The following is a 20547-nucleotide window of genomic DNA, read 5'->3' on the forward strand; positions in this document are numbered from 1 at the left end:
TGTCCTGGCCACCTGTCTAGCTTACACCCGAAATAATCACACAGAAACTGTATTCATTTAAACACTGCCTGGCCCATTAGCTCTAACTTCTTATTGGCTAATTCTTATATCTTAATTTAGCCCATTTCTATTAATCTGTGTATTGCCACGTTTCTGTGGCTTACCGGCAAGATTCTAACCAGCATCCATCTCAGGCAGGAGATCCATGGCGTCTCTCACTCTGCCCTTCTTCCCAGCATACAGTTCTGTCCTATCAACTAGGCCAAGACAGTTTTCTTTATTCATTATCCAATGAAAGCAACACACAAACAGAAGGAACTCCTACACCAGTTAGCATTCTTACCAGCAATGCAGGAGTGTTTCCTTTACCCCACAACCTCTCCAGCATAAGTAGTCATCAGTGTTTTTGATCTTGACCATTCTTACAGGTGTAAGAGTTGTTTTCATTTGCATTTCTCTGATGGCTAAGGATGTTGAACATTTCCTTAAGTTTCTTTCAGCCACTTTAGATTTGTCTGTTGAGAGTTCTCTGTTTAGGTCTGTTTCCTGTTTTGTTTTGTTTTTTAAACTGGATTATTTATTCTTTTGATGACCAGTTTCTTGAGTTCTTTGTATATTTTGGAGTTCAGCCCTCTGTCTGATGTGGGGTTGGTGAAGATCTTTTCCCATTTTGTTTTGTTGACTGTGTCCTTTGCTTTACAGAAGTTTTTCAGTTTCAGGAGGTTCCATTTATTAATTGTTTCTGTCAGGGTCTGTGCTACTGGGGTTGGTTATATTTAGGAAGTGGTCTCCTGTGCCAATGTGTTTAACTCTGTTTCACACTTTTTCTTCTGTGAGGTTCGGTGTGGTGGGCTTTATGTTGAGGTCTTTGATTCATTTGGACTTGAGTTTTGTGCATGGTGCTAGATAAGGGTCTATTTTCTTTCTTCTACATGTTGATATCCAGTTATGCCAGCACCATTGGTTGAATATGCTTTCTTTTTTTCGTTTTGTAAATTCAAAAATTTTGTATATTTCGTTTTGCTTTTTCAAAAATCAGGTGTTCATAGGTGTGTGGATTAATATCTGGGTCTTAGATTCAGTTTCATTGGTCCTCCTGTCTGTTTTTATGCCAATACTAGACTCTTTTCAGTATTGTAGCTCTGTAGTAGAGTTTGAAGACAGGGATGGTGATGCCCCCAGAGGTTCCTTTACTGTACAGGATTGTTTTGGCTATCCTGGGTTTTTTGCCCTTCCATATGAAGTTGAGTACTGTTCTTTAGAGGTCTGTGAAGAATTTTGCTAGAATTTTGATGGGCATTGCATTCAATCTGTAGATTGCTTTTGGTAAGATTGCCAGGTCTTCTACTTGTTTGGTTAGAGTTACTCTGAGATGTTTTATGCTATTTGTAGCTATTATGAAGGATGATGTTTCCCTGATTTCTTTCTCAGCCTGTTTATCATCTTGTACAGGAGGGCTGCTGATTATTTTGAGTTAATCTTGTATCCTGCTACATTACTGAAAGTGTGTATGAGTTGTAGATGTTCCTCGGTAGAATTTTTGGGGTCACTTTATGTAAACTATCATATTATCAGCAAATAGTGAGAATTTGACTTCTTTTCTGATTTGTATCCCCTTGATCTCCTTTTGTTGTCTTATTACCCTAGCTAGAACCTCAAGAACTATATTGAATAGATATGGAGAGAGTAGACCACCTTGTCTTGTTCCTGATTTCAGTGCGATAGCTTTGAATTTCTCTCCATTTAGTTCGATGATGGCTGTTGACTTGCTATATATTGTCTTTATTATGTTTAGGTATGTTCCTTGTGTCCTTGATTTCTCCAAGACCTTTATTATGGAGGGATGGTGTATTTTGTCGAAGGCATCTAATGAGATGATCATGTGGTTTTTATTTTTCAGTTTAAACAAATATATGGTAGATAACATTGACATTGAACCATCCCTGCATCTCTGGGATGAAGCCGACTTAATCATGATGATGGGTGATTTTTCTGATGTGTTCTTGGATTCGATTTGCCAAAATTTTATTCAGTATTTTTGCATCAATGTTCATGAGTGAGATTGGCCTGTAATTCTCTTTCTTAGTAATGTCTTTATGTGGTTTGGCTATCAGGGTACTATTATAGCCTCATAAAAAGAGATTGGCAATGTTCATTCTGTTTCTTTGTGTGGAACCATTTGAGAAGTATTGGTATTAGTTCTTTGAAAATCTTGTAGTATTCTGCTCTGAAACCATCTGGTCCTGGGCTGTTTTGGTTGGGAGACTTTTGATGACTGTTTCTATTTCTTCTTTTAATTTCATCTTTTAATGTGCTTATCTGGTCTTGATTTAATTTTGGTAATTGATATTTATCTAGAAAGTTGTTCATTTCCTTTAAGTTTTCGAATTTTGTGGAATACAGGTTTTTGATATAGGACCTAATGATTCTCTGTATTTCCTTCGTGTCTGTTGTTATGTCCCCCTTTTCATTTCTGATGTTAATTTGGATATGCTCTCTTTTGGGTAGATATTTTCACTTGTGCATTAGCAGTATATTTTCTTCTCTCTTGTGTGTTTTGTTTTTTGAGACAAGATCTCACTGACCAGGCTAGCCTGAAACTCCCAGAGATCCACTTGCCTTTGACTTTCTAGTGCTAGAATTAAAGGTTCACAGTACCATATCCATCTTTACTGCCTAAGAAGCCCCCACTTGACACAGACATATATATATATGATGCGTTTATCACTGAGTAATTTGACTCTAATCTCAACTAATTTGACAATATCTTTGTTTCCTTTGGGGGGGGCAGAATTCCTATTTTCTGGTGTATAGAATTTTTTCAGTTTTTCAGGCATTAGTATTTGATTTTGTCTTATATAAACTTATCTTTTGTTGTATCCAAATTCTAGATTTAGCATTTTAGCATTGCTGTGAATTATTGATGTTTTGTTTATCATATCTGGGGTCATTTAAAGGATAAATTCTTTGCTCTTAAAATAAAGGTACTTTCAAGTATTGACACTTCACTTTAAAGGTTTAAATTTTAGTTTCTTTCTGCTAATTAAATTGTTCAGTGCATGCAGTAAATTGTTCTAAAATAGATTAACATTTTCCTTGTTAAGCTTTCTCAAACTTTTTTAAAAAGTAAGTTAAGTAACTAATTGAAACGTCTGAATTTTATTTAATACATGGGCCAAATTTTGGAGATCACTATTTAATCCTTTCCTCTTTTTTTCTCTCTTGCAGGAAAAGTAAGAAGCTTAAGCTCATCTTTGTGGTCACTAACTCACTTGACAGCTTTGCATCTGAGTGACAATTCCCTGTCCTGTATTCCTTCAGACATTGCCAAGCTTCACAATCTGCTATATCTGGACCTGTCCCATAACCAAATCCAGAGTTTACCGGCAGAACTCGGAAACATGGTATCACTCAGGTATGCAGACTCATTTAGGTCCCCCAAAACATAGGCAGCCATATATCTTGTTAGGAAATAAAGCCATTTTATATTTAAATAAAGAGGGCATCATAATTGTGTCTTTTGGTGAAGTATTTTAGTAAGAATTGAATGTCTATTAATAAAAATTAAATAGGTCCCTTGCTTGGTTTTGATGATGTTGCTGTTAATTATTTTTTTGGAGACAGGGTTTCTCTGGTTGTTCTTGCTCTGTAGACCAGGCTGGCTCAAACTCAGAGATCCACCTGCCTCTGCCTTCCCAGTGCTGGATTAAAGGAATGCACCACTACTTCCTTACATTGCTTAGTTTTTTATTACTGTTTTGTTATGTATTTTCTTTTTGAACCAAAAAAAAAAATTCTTAAACATAACTCTTTTTTGATTCTTTGGGAATTTGGGACTCCAGTCCTGCTCACCTCCTGGTCCCTCCTTATCCACCCCTTACCCTGTAGCATCACCACCCCCCATTAATTAAAAAATGAAACAACAACAGAAAAACCACTCCTCCCCCTCCTGTCTTTCAGCACCTCTTTATTCCTCCCAGTGGCGTCAGGAGCTGTGGTGTGTCATGCAGTATTCCCTTTGGTTCAGTCTGCCTCACCCACAGTGTTCATTACAGTGAGTCATTGGTCTGAACCAAAAAACTTGAAACACTGTAAAGCACTGTGCTATACTTGGCCTATGGCCAACAGTTGATCCCACGCAAACATCCTTAATAACACTGGTCCTCAGAACCTGTTGCCTGTAGTAGGAAAGCCCTGGCATGAACCGAGCCAGAGTCAGTTGCTGCGCTCATGGTGGAATTTGTAGTGATGCTGTCCTTTGGCGTTTATAAATTATGTGGTTTTGAACAGGTTTCTTAGCCAGAAGTTAGGGATGTTGTCAGTGGTGAGTAAACACAACTAACTCCGTCCAGTTTCAATGTCTCAGCAAATGATAATTGCTGAGTGTGCATTTGTTTGTTGTTTTTTTTTTTAAACCTTTGAAGTTAGATAAATAAGATCTACATGAATACAAAGCCAAACCCAGTGTACCTGCGCTTGCACAGTGGTTTTCATGGCTTCTAGTGTAAAGAATGGAGATTTTTATTGATGTTTCTTTGTCTTTATTGCTCTTACAATAGCCTTTTAACAATTTTCTTGGCTTAGTTACTGAGTATTTACTAGACTATTTTAATCCTTGGAAACAAAACAGATTTTATTTTTCTTGTTCAGTTTTCTCAGAAGCAACCAAGATTTGTAAAGAAACAAGAATAGTAGAAATCATTCTTTTCTTCTAAAATCTGGTTAGTATAACTTAGTGTAGGAACTAGTCTTTTGTTTATATAAATTTTACTTTTAAACTGAAAGTTTTGTAAATTTGGAGAACTATTAAACATAAACTTAACTTGCAGCCATCATTAAGCTCGTTAAACAGTCCTCATGATAACTACTTTTCTTGTTGTGACCAAATACCCAACAAATAGCTTCAAGGAGAAGCTTTTTCATTTGACTCCTGGTTTGAGGAGATACAGTCCATCATGATAGAAAGGACATGGTAGCAGAAATGCCCAGCAGCTGATCGCATTGTTTCCACCATCAGGAGGTGAAATTGGGACAGTCTTAACCCCCATATTGAGGCTGGGTCCTCCTCAGTTCAACCTCTCTGGAAGTACCCTCACATGTACCTTTGAGATCTGCCTCTTGGGCTGTTTCATCTTTTTGCTTTCTTAAGCACATGTAGTGGAGCACACATGTGCCAAACTAGCACTGCTTTGCTACCTGCAAACCATGTGCCTACCTTGAGGTAAGTATTTCATTTGAGAGTAATCTGATAAATCCATGAATTTGACAACTTTTAAAAATTGAAGCTTGTATCATACTTTTTAATTTTTCCCCCTATATATTACCAAAGGTTTGATCTGTGGCAGTTTTGTTGCTGTTGTTGTTTAACTACATAGGAAGGGCAAGGCTAGATAATGGAATATAATGTATGAATCTTTGTTGCTCTTAGGTACATACTTTCCTAGAAATAACATTGTTGATTTTAGCTGTTAAGGTTAAGATTAACATATCTTCTGACTTTCTGGAAATTTTTGATCAACAGGGAGCTCCATTTAAATTACAACCAGTTACGAGTTCTACCTTTTGAGCTGGGAAAACTGTTTCAGTTACAGACTTTAAGCCTGAAAGGTAGGATTTCATTTTACTTTTTCTTACATTTTTTTTCTTCAAAAAAGCTTCAAGAGTTCCTACTGGAATCTTTGTCAGGCAGTATTGTTATCTCATGCTCTATTGCTTTAATGCTGCAGTTCTCTGTTCCTGTGACTTGTGACTTCCAACCCCAGGACATCTGTGTCTTTCTTTGTGTTCTCTTCTGCTCTTGGCCTCTCTGCTTTCTTGTCATGATGATGCATGACTTACGCCATGCTTTCTCATCATGTCATAGATAGCTCTTTCTCATGTTCAAATCAGAGTGCAGCTTTCTATAAAGTAAGAGAAAATTTCCCCAGTAAATACAAATTTTTGATTTAGTCCTGGTATTAAAAATTAGGCCTTTGAGGGTTTCTTTTTTTAACAAGAAGTTGATTTAGTGTTGGAAATGAAGAAGAGGGCACAAATAATGTAGGGACCATTGTAAAGTTCCGTAAGCCAGAAGTCAAAGTCACATTTTTATAGTGTGAAGACAAATGAGCATGTTTTATGATGTAATTGGGCAGGTGTAGACAGACGGCTGTCTCCTAAAGGAAGGCCTTTGGATAAAGAGTTACATTCATATTTCTAGAAGATAGGTACAGAATCAGGTTATATTCTTATAAGTCCCTGTGGTATATCATAAGAACTATTTAAGAAGTAAATATAAAATAAAAATACACACTTACATATGTAATTTTTAGCAGCCATTAGCTTTGCAAGTGGTTCAAGTCCATTTCTTGCCAGAGAAAGCTGCTGTTTTATGTCCTTCCAGTTTAGAGCTGATACAGAGTACTTCCGTATTAATATTAACCCATTAATCATCTTTTTGAGTATTTCTGTAAAACTGCAAATTTTGAGGCTAGAGAGATGACTCAGTGGTTGAGAGTCTTCCAGAGGACCCTGGTTCAATTTCCAGCACCCACATGGTGGTTCACAGTCATTTGTAACTCCAGTTTCAGGTGATCCAGTTCACCTCTTCTGGCCTCAAAAGGCATAGGCATGCCTGTGATGCACAGATGTAAATGCAGGCAAAACACCCATATGCATAAAACAAATCTTTAAAAAGAAAATTAAAAACAGTGAAATTTTTTATATGAAAATTTCAAAAGTGATATTTTATTTGGTAAGTTTTTAGCAGCTATAATATAACAGTGTTGTAATATTATAATTTTTGTGGCATTAGGTGATTATTTTGCTAAATAATAATAAGTTTGAAACATTGTATAATCTTAATTTACCAACTTAAAATTGCCCCAGGAAATCCACTTACCCAAGATATATTGAACCTCTGTCTGGAGCCAGATGGAACAAGAAGGCTACTGAACTACTTGCTCGATAATTTGTCAGGTACTGCAAAAAGAAGTAAGTGACTGTTTGTTTAGACTTTTTATTAGGAAGACATGTAAGAATATCACTTAATTATTATTATTATTTTTATATATATATATACCCAGTTTCAACAGAACAACCACCTCCAAGATCATGGATCATGTTACAAGAACCAGACAGAACAAGACCAACGGGTTGGTAGCTCTATTTTCTTTTTAACTATTAATGTCACTAGGTCTTGATAAATCAGAAAGTATTGTTGGCATTCTTTAGATTTTGAACAGCATTGAAGGCAGTGTGGTTATAGGTTGATTTAGTTTGGGAAATAATGGTAAAGATTTAATTCTGTAATATATTGCTTCTCAGCCGGGAACAGTTTTTTATGGGGGTGGGGTGTTGAGACAGAATTTTTCTTTGTAGCTTTGGAACCTGTCCTGGAACTCACTCTGTAAACCAGGCTAGTCTCGAACTCACAAAGATCCATCTGTCTCTGCCTCCTAAGTGCTGGGATTGGATTAAGGCATGTGCCACCATCGCCAGGTCAGCTAGGAACAGTTTTAACTCTGGGGAACATGTATCAATTTTGACAATTCTGATTGTTAAAAGTGGAAAAAATATTGCTGCAACCTAGAGATTGAAGTCAGAGACACAGCTAAATACCCTGCATCGTCTGATCTAGTCAGTCCCTCCTAGTCACACAGAATGTCGGTACTGACACTGCTGAGCACTTGACCTCTATTACATCAGGTTCCCTGAGTAAATACACTAAAATCTTCCCACATGGGAGGGTTCCATGTGTTGATGTGTTCTAAAGATACTTGATATTATTAAAAGTTTCTTACTTGACAGGAAAAACATTGAATTAATGGCCTTTGGTATATTTCAATATAAGTTTTATAAAAATAGTTAAATTCTCAAGGTATTTTTAACAGGATTTGCTTCTGTATGAATAAACACACAGGCATCTTATTTAATGTTGCTTTGCATTATTTTGCTTCATAGATAATTAAAATGTGTTGTGGGTTTTTGTTGCAACCCTATATCAATAAAATCTACCATTGCCTTTTTTTCTGTAGCTCAAACAATAATTTTTGGGGGGGGGGCAAAAAATATTTATCTTAGTCTGTTTAAGACAGTGCTGTTCTATAGATTATAATGAATTTTTTTTTGTGTGCCCCAGGAACCCAAAAATAACTTTTGTGATTTACTTTGTTGAGTACTTACTATTTTGGTGTTCTGGAGCCAAACTCACAGTTCATCTTCAAGTTAGTCTGTAGTTGCTCTGTCAGAAAAAGAAAGTTGGGCAGCCTGTTACGGAAACTGCTTGTCTAGTCTCCATATCCTACATTAACAGTTAGTGGCATAGAGGAAATAAGGAGTCTTGATTTATCAAATTAAGACTCAAGAACCTGTCTTAGCTTTTGTAGATACAAACACATTGTATCCTAATTGGTTTGTTTATTTGTACTTCCCATTACTTATTTTTCTTTCGCCTCAGCTGGCATAGAATAACTTTTTGGTAACTATAGGTTGCGTGGTTGAAATCAGACTAAATATAGTGAGGACTATTACTGAAGTAATTTTGGTTATTGGTCTTTTTCTGCCGTGTGTGAATCAGTTATCTTTCCTACAGCCTTGTTTTCTGTCATGTGCTATAATGTTCTTTGTGATAAATATGCGACCCGGCAGTTATACGGCTACTGTCCATCGTGGGCGTTAAACTGGGACTACAGGAAAAAGGCCATTATTCAAGAGATCTTGAGCTGCAATGCTGATATTATCAGTCTTCAGGTAAGTCATGCAAAAGACTTTAAGCTGTGTGACCCTTCTAACCAGGACAAAACAAGAAACAATTATACTAGAATATATTATGCTAATATATTTGAAATCTTAGCTTCAGTGGCTCTTAAAATTCTAGGCTTTTCTGGTTTAGGAGAATTCTGAGAACAGTAACTCTTGCTTTGTAACCCTGTGCTGTCAGATAAAGCAAAACAGGTTTAACTAGGTTTTAAAAATTGACAGTAACTTTCTTCTTTCCTCCAGTGGCCCTGTATACTGCATATGAATTGGATGGCAAAGTTACTAAAATTGTGGCTTTATCTGGATATGTTCTATGTTAGGGTGAAGTGGAAAAAGATTAGACTGTCTGCATAGTAATGTGGGGTTTTTTAACCCAACTCTCATAATAACTTATACAGTTTGAGTCAATTTGTTTCTCTTCATGATTCTGTAATTAAGATATGTGACAACTGTAATTCTTTCTTGTATGGTTCTTGTTTCAGTTCTAAGACAAATCTATATGTTTTTCATTTTACTCCTAAACTACAACGAACTGGCATTGGCATCTGGTGCAATAAAGTCTTCTAATTGATATTAGACAAATTATATTTTGAAAATGTTCTTTTCTTTAATATATTGTGATCGTTTGAAAACTATTTCAGACTGTACACATGGATTAATATATAGGACAGATTTTTGTCCTTGAAGTAACTTTGCTGGTTATGATTTTTCAGGAGGTCGAAACAGAACAGTATTATAGTTTTTTTCTGGTAGAACTGAAAGAACGTGGCTATAATGGATTCTTCAGTCCTAAGTCTAGAGCTAGGACGATGTCAGAACAAGAAAGAAAGCATGTTGATGGCTGTGCAATATTCTTCAAGACAGAAAAGTAAGCCTATCTAACTTTTTGTTTTTTTTAAAGGTAGTGTCTTCAATATTTGCAGGGTGGGGCCAAGGATATCTCAGTTACTTAGCAAATAAGAGAATGAAGTGCTATATTATTCAAGAAAACACAACTATTTAAAGTTTAAATGGTCTTTTTGTTTGAAATAACTTGTTTTGGGGGGATACTGAAAGTGCTGTTATTTTTTAGAGTGGTTTATTAGGACTTTAATTCCAAATATGCTTTGGAAGATAATTATGAAATGAAATATTCCAGCACTAATAGTAAGGATGACTGACTATACTATATTATGTTGTAAAGGTATTTCCAGGTTTTGTTTTTATCAGGAACCGATTAAAAACAACTTTAAGGCCTGGTGATCTACATCAGTGTTTAGGGTCAGTGGATATACATTAGTTAGTGGTAGAGAATTTGCCTAACAAGACCCTGGGCTTGGTGCTCAGTACCACAGAAAAAACAAAAGCCAAGTTAGACTCGAAACAACCTTAAATGAATTTAGGAAGCTTGGTACTATGGAGGATTTCCCACAGTATGACTGAAGTGTCTTTATTTGGTAGTGAAGTTTGGAAGAAAGACATTTCCCTTGGAACTAATGTCCCGCATTCCCAATTACATATTTGTGCTTCATTTCAGATTTACTTTGGTTCAGAAACACACTGTTGAATTTAACCAACTAGCAATGGCAAATTCAGAAGGGTCTGAAGCTATGCTGAACAGAGTCATGACGAAAGATAACATTGGAGTTGCTGTACTGCTAGAACTTCGAAAGGAATTAATTGAAATGTCATGTGAGTGATTGTTTCACTTCCTGTAAAATTGACAACCCTATCCCTACAGGTTTAGTAGTTCTGATAAGATATCTTCAAAACTGAAATCTCACTATACGTTTAATCTGATCTAACACGTAAAGAAAGTCAGTGAGTATTTTTCTTTTCTAAAATATCGTACGTTTTTTTCTTTAATTCAAAGGTAAAGATGAAAAGTCATTGCCTAGAAAAGTTATTGCCTTGAAAAGGCATAAAGATAAAAAGATATTTGTGAGATTATGGAGGTAAATAGTAACTGAAATAACTGTTCAGGGATAAGAATTCCGTATGTTTCAGGGTTTCTTGTCAGCAAGGGTGTTTGGTAAAGCTAACTTTTTATGTCAGTCTTCCCGTGACTGATTTATACTAATTATGTTAAGGGTCTTGAATTTGAGGAAGGTGACTACTTTTTAAAAATTATGAGTATGTATATAGTGACTTGGATGCTGAGAACTGAAACTTTCATCACTTGTTGTGGAATGTGGGATATTATTGAAAAGATAAAACCTAGTGACTGGGAATTGTGTGCCAGTGCTAGTACTTGCACAAAGCCTGGACTCAGTCTTTAGTTCTGCAAAAACAAAACAAAAACCCCAAAAGCCAAAGAATTAGTAACTGCTAAAAAGTATATATCTAAGAGAATTTAGATTCAAATCTGTGAGATTTGTTTAAGGATATCTAGAAATAACTCATGGACTGACTCTGTCCAAGTAGGCTTTACTGCTGGATAATATATCAAATAGATTTAGAGATAGAATTCTTGGGATTCATTGATTGGGTAGGAAATCACTAGATACATTTTAGATTCTTTTGCGAAATTTCACTTGCTTCCAGATGCTGCAAGAAACTATAGACCAATGCAGATTTTTCTGTTTGTTTTAAAATCTACTATAGCTGGAAAACCACATCTGGGAACAGAAAAACAACTTATTCTTGTGGCTAATGCTCATATGCATTGGGACCCTGAATACTCAGATGTGAAGTTGGTACAAACTATGATGTTCCTCTCAGAAGTGAAGAATATTATTGATAAAGCCTCTCGGAGCCTCAAATCCAGTGTATTGGGAGAATGTGGAACTATACCGCTTGTGTTATGTGCAGATCTGAATTCTTTGCCAGACTCTGGTGAGAAAAGTAATATTTTATATGAAATCAGTACTTTTTAACTGAAGTTTTTCTGTGTTTTATAAAACAGTATAAGTGCACATATACTAAACACTTGCATAAATGCATGAACATGTCAAGGTTTGCATGTGGGTCAAAGAACAACTAAAGGGGAATTGATTCTCTTACATGAGTTCAGAATGTAGAACTCAGGTAATCAGGCTTTCAGGACAAGAATCTGCACCAGCCCTGTAATGTATTCTTTTGATAATTCAGAATTTAGTCTAAAGGAAAATTCATTTTGTAGTGGCATCGGTGAAGGGGTTTTACAATTTTTTTTTAATAAGATGCGAAGGGGGAAGAGCATAGAAACCTAGGGGGCTAATGATAGGCATTGCTCATTTTTTCTGTGTTTTGTTTTACATTTACCCAAAGACATTTGTAATCTAGACGGTAAAAAGCTGTTAAGATAACTTCTTTGGGATTCCAGCCTATGGTAAAATAAGATCACAGTTAAATTTGACCAAAAGAATGTTACAGAATCCCAAATTTTGTTTCTTCTGATGACTTTAAAAAGTAAAAAGTACATCTGAGGTAGGAATTAGGACCTTTATCAAAAGCAGGGCTCTTGATTTTTGTCATGAAGTAGAAGGATTTGGAAAGCCTGATTGATCTTAAATGCTTTTCTATAGATAGTACAGAGAATAAACCAGAGTCCTGTCAGTAGCAAACTAGACATTCCATCTGTATTCCAGCTCTTTGATTGTATTCTTATCACATGATGCTTTTGGACTTGCCTTTCTGTATGACTGTACACCATCATGTTGATAGTTGAATTTGATACTATATTATTGCTATGTCAATAGATAGAGCCATGAAGAAGAAACTTAAAATTTGTTTTCAAGGGCAGCAAAAAGTCCCTGAGATTGCTAATTCTTTAGCCCCCTGTCATCAAGCTGTCTGGAGATCACTGCTGCTGAACAGCTGAGGATTCTCTGACAACTTCTCCATATGCTATTCTACCCTCTAGCTGCAAAGTATCAGAGGGATGGGAGAAGATTTCTGATAGCATTGTGGGGAAATGAACCATCTTGCTAAGTAATGTAATAATAATGTTTGTAGAGCCTACTTTATGATTGAGAATTTAAGAAAATAATTAAGTTGCTCTCTCACTTGGTGGCATTCTGTTCCATAGTTTGGTAGTGTGATAACACATAAAACCCAAAAAAGTTGCATAACCCTGTAGATAATTTAGGATATGAGGAATCCTGCATACTATTTTGATTGTGATGTTATCTTTAACTCTTTTTTTTTTTAAAGTGGAAATAACCTAGAGTTTAGCAGTCATATTCCAGCCAACCGTTTATATAAAACCATTGAAGGATTTGGGAGGACACATCTATTTGTCAGATTGTCTTAAACAAACCAAAATTTAAATTTTAGGGTACTGTAATTACGTAAAAAATGAATTTGAGCAAATTATGACTAATTAAGAAAAAACATTTTAGAGAATAGGAATTTGTGTGGCTTTTTTGTTTTGTTTTGTTTTGTTTTTTGTTTTTTGTTTTTTGAGACAGGGTTTCTCTGCAGCTTTTTTAGAGCCTGTCCTGGAACTAGCTCTTGTAGACCAGGCTGGCCTCGAACTCACAGAGATCCGCCTGCCTCTGCCTCCCGAGTGCTGGGATTAAAGGCGTGCGCCACCACTGCCCGGCTTGTGTGGCTTTTTGAACTATTAAATGTTGTTTTAAAATTATATTTTGTTTGCTGTAGTATGCTTGACAAATACAAGTGCATTTCCGTTTGTTTAGGTGTTGTAGAGTATTTGAGCACTGGTGGGGTAGAGACAAATCATAAAGACTTTAAGGAACTGAGGTACAATGAAAGTCTCACAAACTTCAGCTGTAACGGGAAGAATGGTATGACCAATGGAAGGATCACTCATGGTTTCAAGTTAAAGAGTGCCTATGAGAATGGCCTGATGCCTTACACGAATTACACATTTGATTTCAAGGTATGTCTTGTTATTGATAAGCTTTCAAAACCTTATTTTTTATCAGCAAGTCTTATAACTTCTCAAGTCGTAAACACCAGTGTATGTTCTGACTGGAACTGAGCAGCCTTAACGTACTAACAGAAGATGTCGTTGCTCTTCCATAGACAACCATGTGATTGGGGTTAGTCAAATGGTTTCCATAGTGAGAAATTGGGTGAAATATGACAGCAAAGCAGTCCTTGGTTATTCTTTATCCTGGTGTTTATTTCTTAATACTGGTTACTAAAGGCTGGATACTGTAGTGTCTAGTTTGCTATCTCTGTTACACCTTAACTGAAACTTCTTTTTATGCCAAAATGAGGTTCATCTTAGCCACTGTTAAACAGTACTTATTTTGTGTATATGTGGGTACTTACTGTATATGTGGGTGCTTATGTTGCCACAGTGCCTATGTTAGTGTTAGGGCAGCTTGGAGGAGTCAGTTCTCTCCTTCAGATTGATTAATAGGAAGATAAGGGTAGTGACCAACGTAGAGAAGAAATTGTTTTCCCCCATTTCTGTTGCTGATGCAAAGATAGACACTTGCATATGCTTTAGTGTCTTAAGAACACATGAGAAAGGAGGGTGAAGTTAATGGAGGAGAGACCCCCAAATCAGCAGATCGATTCCTGTGTGCTAGATGTACCCTGCACTTCTGAAGATGTGCAAAACAGACATAACCCTGCACTTGTGCAGCTTTGATCAAGTGGGAAAGACATCTTATTTTTTGTTTGAGACAGTCATGCCACATAACCCACGCTTGCTCAAATTCTTAGTCTTCTTAGCCTCATAATGATGGCATTACAGGTATACATCACCACACTTAGCTTAAAAAAGCATACCTCATATCAGATAGCTTCATTAGTGTAACAGAATGCTTGTGGTAGTTATCTTGATTATCTTTTTGGTTTTGGCTCTTGTTTTTGAAGCTTCTTGTATGTGATCAAGTTGTGCTATAGCCTCCATACTAGGACAGAGTATCATAGTGGGAGCATTTGACAGAGCAACTTGTTGAAGGGAAAACTGATAAAGGAAGAGGAGAGCCTGGGCTTCCAAAATCTTCTTTAGGAGTGTGCTTCTGGTGACCTAAGGACTTCCCAGAAGGTTCTACTTCCTGAAGATTCTTGGCATCTCCCAGTAGTACTACTTGGGAGACCAAACTTTTTAACACCTTTGTGGGGACGTTTAATAAGGTTATAGTTAGTCTCAGCCATATAGGTGAGTATGTTCTTAACACCTTAGTGTGGCTGTTAGCAAGGGAAGAGAGCAGTGCTGGAGGTTATTAAGAAGTGACTGCAGGACTTAGGAGGGTTTGATGGTTGATAAAGAGTTAGCCAGGTGACAGGAAGAACATGTGTAGGTTGTTAGGAAAGAGCTTATTGAAACAGGACTGGTTGTTGTGGGGTAGAATATTTAACTATGTAAAACTGTGTTATGTTTATGTTGCAGAATATTTGTTTTAACTCTGTAAAGATATGTTGTATTTGTTTATGTTACATTTTTTTAATTACGAAAAGATGTGTTGCTGTTTACCTTGCCTGCCTAAGTCACCTGATTAGTCTAATAAAAAGCAGAACAACAAATAGTAGACAGAGGAGGGATAGGCAGGGCTGGCATAGAGAATATATGGGAGGGGGAATCTAGACTTGGGAGAGAAGGAGTGAGAGGGAGAAAAAGACGGAGATGGCCGGGGCCAGCCAGACATGGAGGAAGCAGGAAAATAGAACATACAGAATGAAAGAAGTAAAAAGTTCCGAGGCAAAATATAAAGAGAAACAGGTTAGGTTAAGTTATAAGAGCCAGCTAGAAATGAGCATAAGTTAAGGCCAAGCACTCATAACTGTGTCGTGATTTGGGGGTTGGCAGTCTGAGAAAGCCTGCTGCAATTGGGTTGATTCTGCTGAGTTTGGCTTTGACGGGTTTGTTTTCTGTTGTTTATTTATTTTATTTTTGGTTTTTTTGAGGCGGGGTTTCTCCAACTTTGGAGCTGTCCTGGAACTAGCTTTTATAGACCAGATTGGCCTCAAACTCACAGAGATCCGCCTGAGTGCTGGGATTAAAGGCGTGTGCCACAAGTGCCTGGCTGTTTTCTGGTTTTTGTGTGGTGCTGGGGCTTGCACATACTGCTCTTTCTTCAAGCTAGCAAATTGTTTTTGTTTACCAAATATGACTTCTAAGGATATGTCTTTGAAAAAACTTGTGGTTTTCATGTTTTCATGCTTAGGCCTTAACCATTTTTATTGTTGTTTTTCAGGGTATAATTGACTACATCTTCTATTCTAAACCTCAACTGAATACTTTGGCCATCCTGGGACCTCTGGACCACCATTGGCTAGTTGAAAATAATATCAGCGGCTGCCCACATCCACTTATTCCCTCCGACCACTTCTCACTTTTTGCACAATTGGAGCTCTTACTGCCTTTCCTGCCCCAAGTTAATGGCATTCACCTTCCTGGCAGGAGGTAGTCAAGTATTTTCAGAGGACCTCAGATTTACTTGTAAACTCATGAAAATCTGAATATAGGGGAGTGAGGTATGGCCAATAGGGATTTTTCTCAATGATCATTTGAATTTTCAGTCTGATTATTTGATAAAGGATATAGTATGAAAGCCAGGTGCTAGCAACAGACAAATTCTGAGCCCAGTATGCTTTATATACTGCTAGACAGGGACTGGTGTGTTTACACCTATCTTTTAATTTGTTACCAGTAGTTTTCCTGTTTCTTCTCTCCAATGTATATTGTCATGCCTTGAAATAGGAAGATTTGTGAGCAGTGTGCTATTTGCACAGAAATCACAGCACTGTTGTCTGAGGCCAGTAGTCACACCCGAGACCACTCTTCCAGACTGTACTCCTCTTTTTTTCAGACTTGTTTGTAAAATGATAGTTTGAATTTAGTCTTTATGATTGTATATGATCCACAGAAGACATGATTTATGAAATTTTGTACTTAAAAAAATGAAAACAATTGTAAGCTAAGGTTTTTTTTGTTTGTTTTTTGTTTTTGTTTTTTTTTAACCTGTGTCCTATGTTCTGAAAGCCAGCTGGTAACAAAGTTGCAACAGACTTTCTCTGCAGTGATTTGCACTGTTGGGGTTTTGTTAGCCCTTTTGTACTACTTTATTTTTAAATTGAGAACATTACTCTTTAAATGTAAGTTTGCTTAGACCTTGGGATATTTTCTTGGACCAGAGGCAACTTATGTATGCATTCCTGAATTTCTATGGAAACTTTCTACCAGGACAGATAAGCTGATCTGTAGGCATTTATGGACTGAATAAGATAGTTGACATATGTACATTTTGGTATTTTTAAATCTTTAACTTTTTAAGTTAAAAATTTACAGCTGTTTAGGTACAGCTTCTAAGTTCTTCCCGAGACATTTTCTGTTCTGTCTCCACTGTGCCTGCCTAAATTTGTTCTCACCAAGCACTGCCTGTGCATGCAGAGAAAATCTGTGCATCTTTTATATTTTTTAAAAACTAACATTTGTGAGACTTTTATGAAAATGCTTTTGTATGAGCTGTGGCTTTTCCTCGTTGTGAAGCGTTGGATAGCACATTCTGGAACATGTTCTTGGGTCCTGGGTCTTTGCTCATAGACCCAAGCACTGCATCTTGGTGCCATTGCACCCAGAGTACCACTATCATGTGTATTCCTTATTTTCTTATGTTTTTAAAAATCATTCCTTTTTTAAAAGAAGAGTAATTTTCTGTTTATGAAGCAGTATAAATTAGATGCATTTTCAAAACAGGTTCCCTAAGACAATTGTTCGGATCATTTTTAAAGTGACTAAGGAATTATAATATGTCAACCAAGATGAAAGTTATACTGTACCCTATATTTTGCCCATAGTGCCATTAGTAGATTAGAAATTAAAGTCACCTTTAACTTTACAAAGTTAACTTGTATATGTTCTGTTCTCAGTCATTGGTTCTCTCAAAATCAAATGAATTCAGAGGGAACTTGTCTGGCTGCTTTTGTTTCAACTGCAGGCAGTGGAGCAGAAGGACGCCGTGTGGCACTAAAATGAACTGTTGAGTAGTAACAGTTTTATACAGAGACTGAGCCATTTTGGATGACTCAAAATTTTATGAGAAAACATTTAATTGCTTATGCTGTTTTTAAGAGGAAATAAAATTACATACTGTTTAAATAAATGAATTTTTTCTTTTTAAGAAATTCTGTAAAAGGTTTTGATCTTGAATCTGCCTTGGACCTTTTCTTTAAGGTTTTTTGTTTTGTTTAATCTTAATTATGATGGTCGGTTTGTTTGTTTGTTTGTGGGTTTTCTCTTTGTTCAAGTTGTGCTGGCACCAAACACATCTAGTTTGTAATCAACACTGGTATAGAACCAGTGCATACTTCTAATGGCTTTTTATTCTCTCTCTCTCTCTCTCTCTCTCTCTCTCTCTCTCTCTCTCTCTCTCTCTCTCTCTGCTCTCTCCTCCTCACCTCCCTCCCCTCACACCCCCCCCTCCCCCCCCCCCTCCCTCCCTCCCTCCCTCCCTCCCTCTCTCTCTCTCTCTCTCTCTCTCTCTCTCTCTCTCTCTCTCTCTCTCTCTCTCTCTCTGTGAACATAGGATGTGTTGACTTGATTTTCATAAACACTGTGTTGGTAGTGCACATCATGACAGTTTCCAGTGAGGATGAACTAGAGATGGCTGGACGGATGACACTGAGGAAGCCACTGTCCCTGTGACCTGCTTAGAGAATCGCAGGTCCAGAGAGTGTGTGGTGGGAGGAGCCCAGAGGAGCACTTACTCATTTTTGCATTTGTTAGTGAAAGATGTATTCTTTCTATGGATGCTGGAACTAGAATGCACTTGTTAGATGCTAAAGGTTTGAGCTTTATCAAAAAGTTTATACAGAAAGTTTCATCTGTACTCATTACTGTCTGCAGTATATTTGCATTTGGGGCAGCATAGTAGATATAATTGCCTATTGTGTCTTGAAGTGCTTGTTTTGCCTCTTGGGGGCATACTGCGTTCTGTGGGTCAGTTTGGACATCTCCACCTTGTTTAGATAGTGATAAGTTGACCGAGAGTGTAGATTTACAAGTACAACTTTCAAAAGAAAAATATTCTGAATCTATAGAGAATAAATGTTCACACCAAAATATACTGATACTTTTGTTAAGCAAGGTTTTTATGTTTTAAATGCTTTGTGTCCAGAATAATTTCCAAGAACCTATATTCCTTAAAATGCATAAAACTAGTCTGTTTTCATAATGTAGATTATTTTTTAAAAATTCTGTAATAAATATATGTAATGTTTTGCTATAATGTAATTTCAGTGTTCTTGATGATAAATACATCTTAGGAGTGTTTTACAAAATGTTTGGAATATGTTTCCTATTTGAAAGATGAGAAGATTGGAGGCACTCAAATTCTTGTAAATCTTTGGTGGTAATTATTTATGCTTTGAGAATTTAAATAATGTTCATTGAAATTAATTTATGGCATAGTATAAATTGAAACTGTAGAAGTAAATTGTTGATTGCAACTTTAATAATCCCAGAACACAGGCAGAAGAACATCTCTAAGAAATTTGTTTTTGTTTGTACTTTGATTTGGTGACAACTAGGGAAGCTTGTTTTATATTAGCACTTTGAAACCTAAAGACATGATTAAATTGGGTAGAATGCACTTCTCAATCTTTAAATTATAGATGAACCCTCTAAGATCCCATTTTCCAGTAATAACATTCATGGTTTAGAGTTTCACTTTTTCACTGTTTAAACTACAGAACTCATTTCCATCATGACTTTTAAGTTTGGTGGTTATGTCATAGGACAGAATCAACCCAGGCAAGACAATTACAGGAGTTTGTCAGTCACAGTATCCAGTACAGGTGTTGCAGAGAATTCAGAGGACATAAGCAGGTGTCCTCTGACTGTAAGCAGTATTTTAAGATGTTCACTTGGTTCCTTTTGGTTACGTAAATCTTAAAAACTGGTATGTTGATGTAGAGTCTAAAATAGAGTAGTCTTTATTCACAGTACCTGACATTGTGTAATGCACTGGACTAACTCTTGTTTACCATTCGTGTCACAAAACCCAGCACACTGTCTGCACTATGCTCAAGAATGTCACATCCGCCTAGGCAGCTCTTCGATAAGGGTGATGAAAAGCTGAATTCACACCATATAGACTGGTGGTAACAAGGGCTTTTACTGTTCTTTTCAGTGGAATCTTCTTGGTCAAATTGTAACTAGCTAGTATTATATTTATATACAGGGTCTCTTTTCCTTACCGATGTATTTTCCTACTCATAGCCAACCAATAAATTCAATATTTGTTTCAAATATTTTAAAAGTGTAATTTGTACAGCTGTAGCACTGAGGCTTCAAAGCAGGTGTTAACCAGGAGACCACACATTACAGTTCAGAGTCCTCTTGGGCAGGGGACAGGGCATGGTGCAGCAAAACAGTGTGGACACCTTTCCTCACTGGCTGTGTAGTGCTCATCTTTGCCAAAGTTCAGTTTCCTATCTAGGTTGTGAATGGTCCTTTGGCATTTAGGGTTCTTGTTGTTGTTACCATATACCTCATGATATAAAAGCGGGCTCATGTTATGGAAGGACGTTGACATATATTTTAAATAAATGCTTTTAAATACAGTAGCAGACATTGTGTTGGGGTTATAATAATTATAAAAGGTCTTATTGTTACATCTCTAAATTTCATTGCATGTATAACCTTTAAAAGGTTTGATTTCCTTTTCAGAATTTATACAGTTCTATTTTCATTCTTAGGAGGCAAGCAGGAGGATGATGGGTTCCAGTCTTCTTTCTTCAAAAAGAGGAAGGACTACTTTTATAAACTTTATGTACATGCTGGAAAAAATGTTTAAAATCAGAAGACTGCAGAGAAAACAATCTTAGCTTCTTAGAGTAAGCACATGCCACATAAATCTGATGTCTAATATTTGCTAAAATTGCTAAGTATTTGCTAAATGCACTTATTGCTAAAAACAAGTG

The 20547-nt window shown here is 36.5% G+C and overlaps 1 protein-coding gene across 3 annotated transcripts in view; it reads left to right on the plus strand.

The window, feature by feature from the left end:
* Cnot6 (CCR4-NOT transcription complex subunit 6) overlaps nucleotides 1-18005 on the plus strand; it is a 52336-nt gene extending 34331 nt beyond the window's left edge. Inside the window, exons 2-12 of one of the 3 annotated variants that reach the window (XM_038328017.1) lie at nucleotides 3229-3233; nucleotides 3322-3415; nucleotides 5522-5607; nucleotides 6868-6972; nucleotides 7065-7133; nucleotides 8573-8730; nucleotides 9453-9607; nucleotides 10256-10410; nucleotides 11323-11553; nucleotides 13341-13543; nucleotides 15819-18005. In XM_038328017.1, the coding sequence (XP_038183945.1) occupies nucleotides 3402-3415; nucleotides 5522-5607; nucleotides 6868-6972; nucleotides 7065-7133; nucleotides 8573-8730; nucleotides 9453-9607; nucleotides 10256-10410; nucleotides 11323-11553; nucleotides 13341-13543; nucleotides 15819-16031 (1389 nt within the window). In that variant the 5' untranslated portion in view covers nucleotides 3229-3233; nucleotides 3322-3401 and the 3' untranslated portion in view covers nucleotides 16032-18005. Of the gene's footprint in view, nucleotides 1-3228; nucleotides 3416-5521; nucleotides 5608-6867; nucleotides 6973-7064; nucleotides 7134-8572; nucleotides 8731-9452; nucleotides 9608-10255; nucleotides 10411-11322; nucleotides 11554-13340; nucleotides 13544-15818 lie in introns of all 3 variants that reach the window. The other 2 variants (XM_038328015.1, XM_038328016.1) reach the window with 2 other exon arrangements.
* The last annotated feature ends 2542 nt before the right edge of the window (nucleotides 18006-20547 follow it).

The sequence above is a fragment of the Arvicola amphibius genome, chromosome 4 (genome assembly GCF_903992535.2).
Source record: "Arvicola amphibius chromosome 4, mArvAmp1.2, whole genome shotgun sequence".
NCBI lineage: Eukaryota > Metazoa > Chordata > Mammalia > Rodentia > Cricetidae > Arvicola > Arvicola amphibius.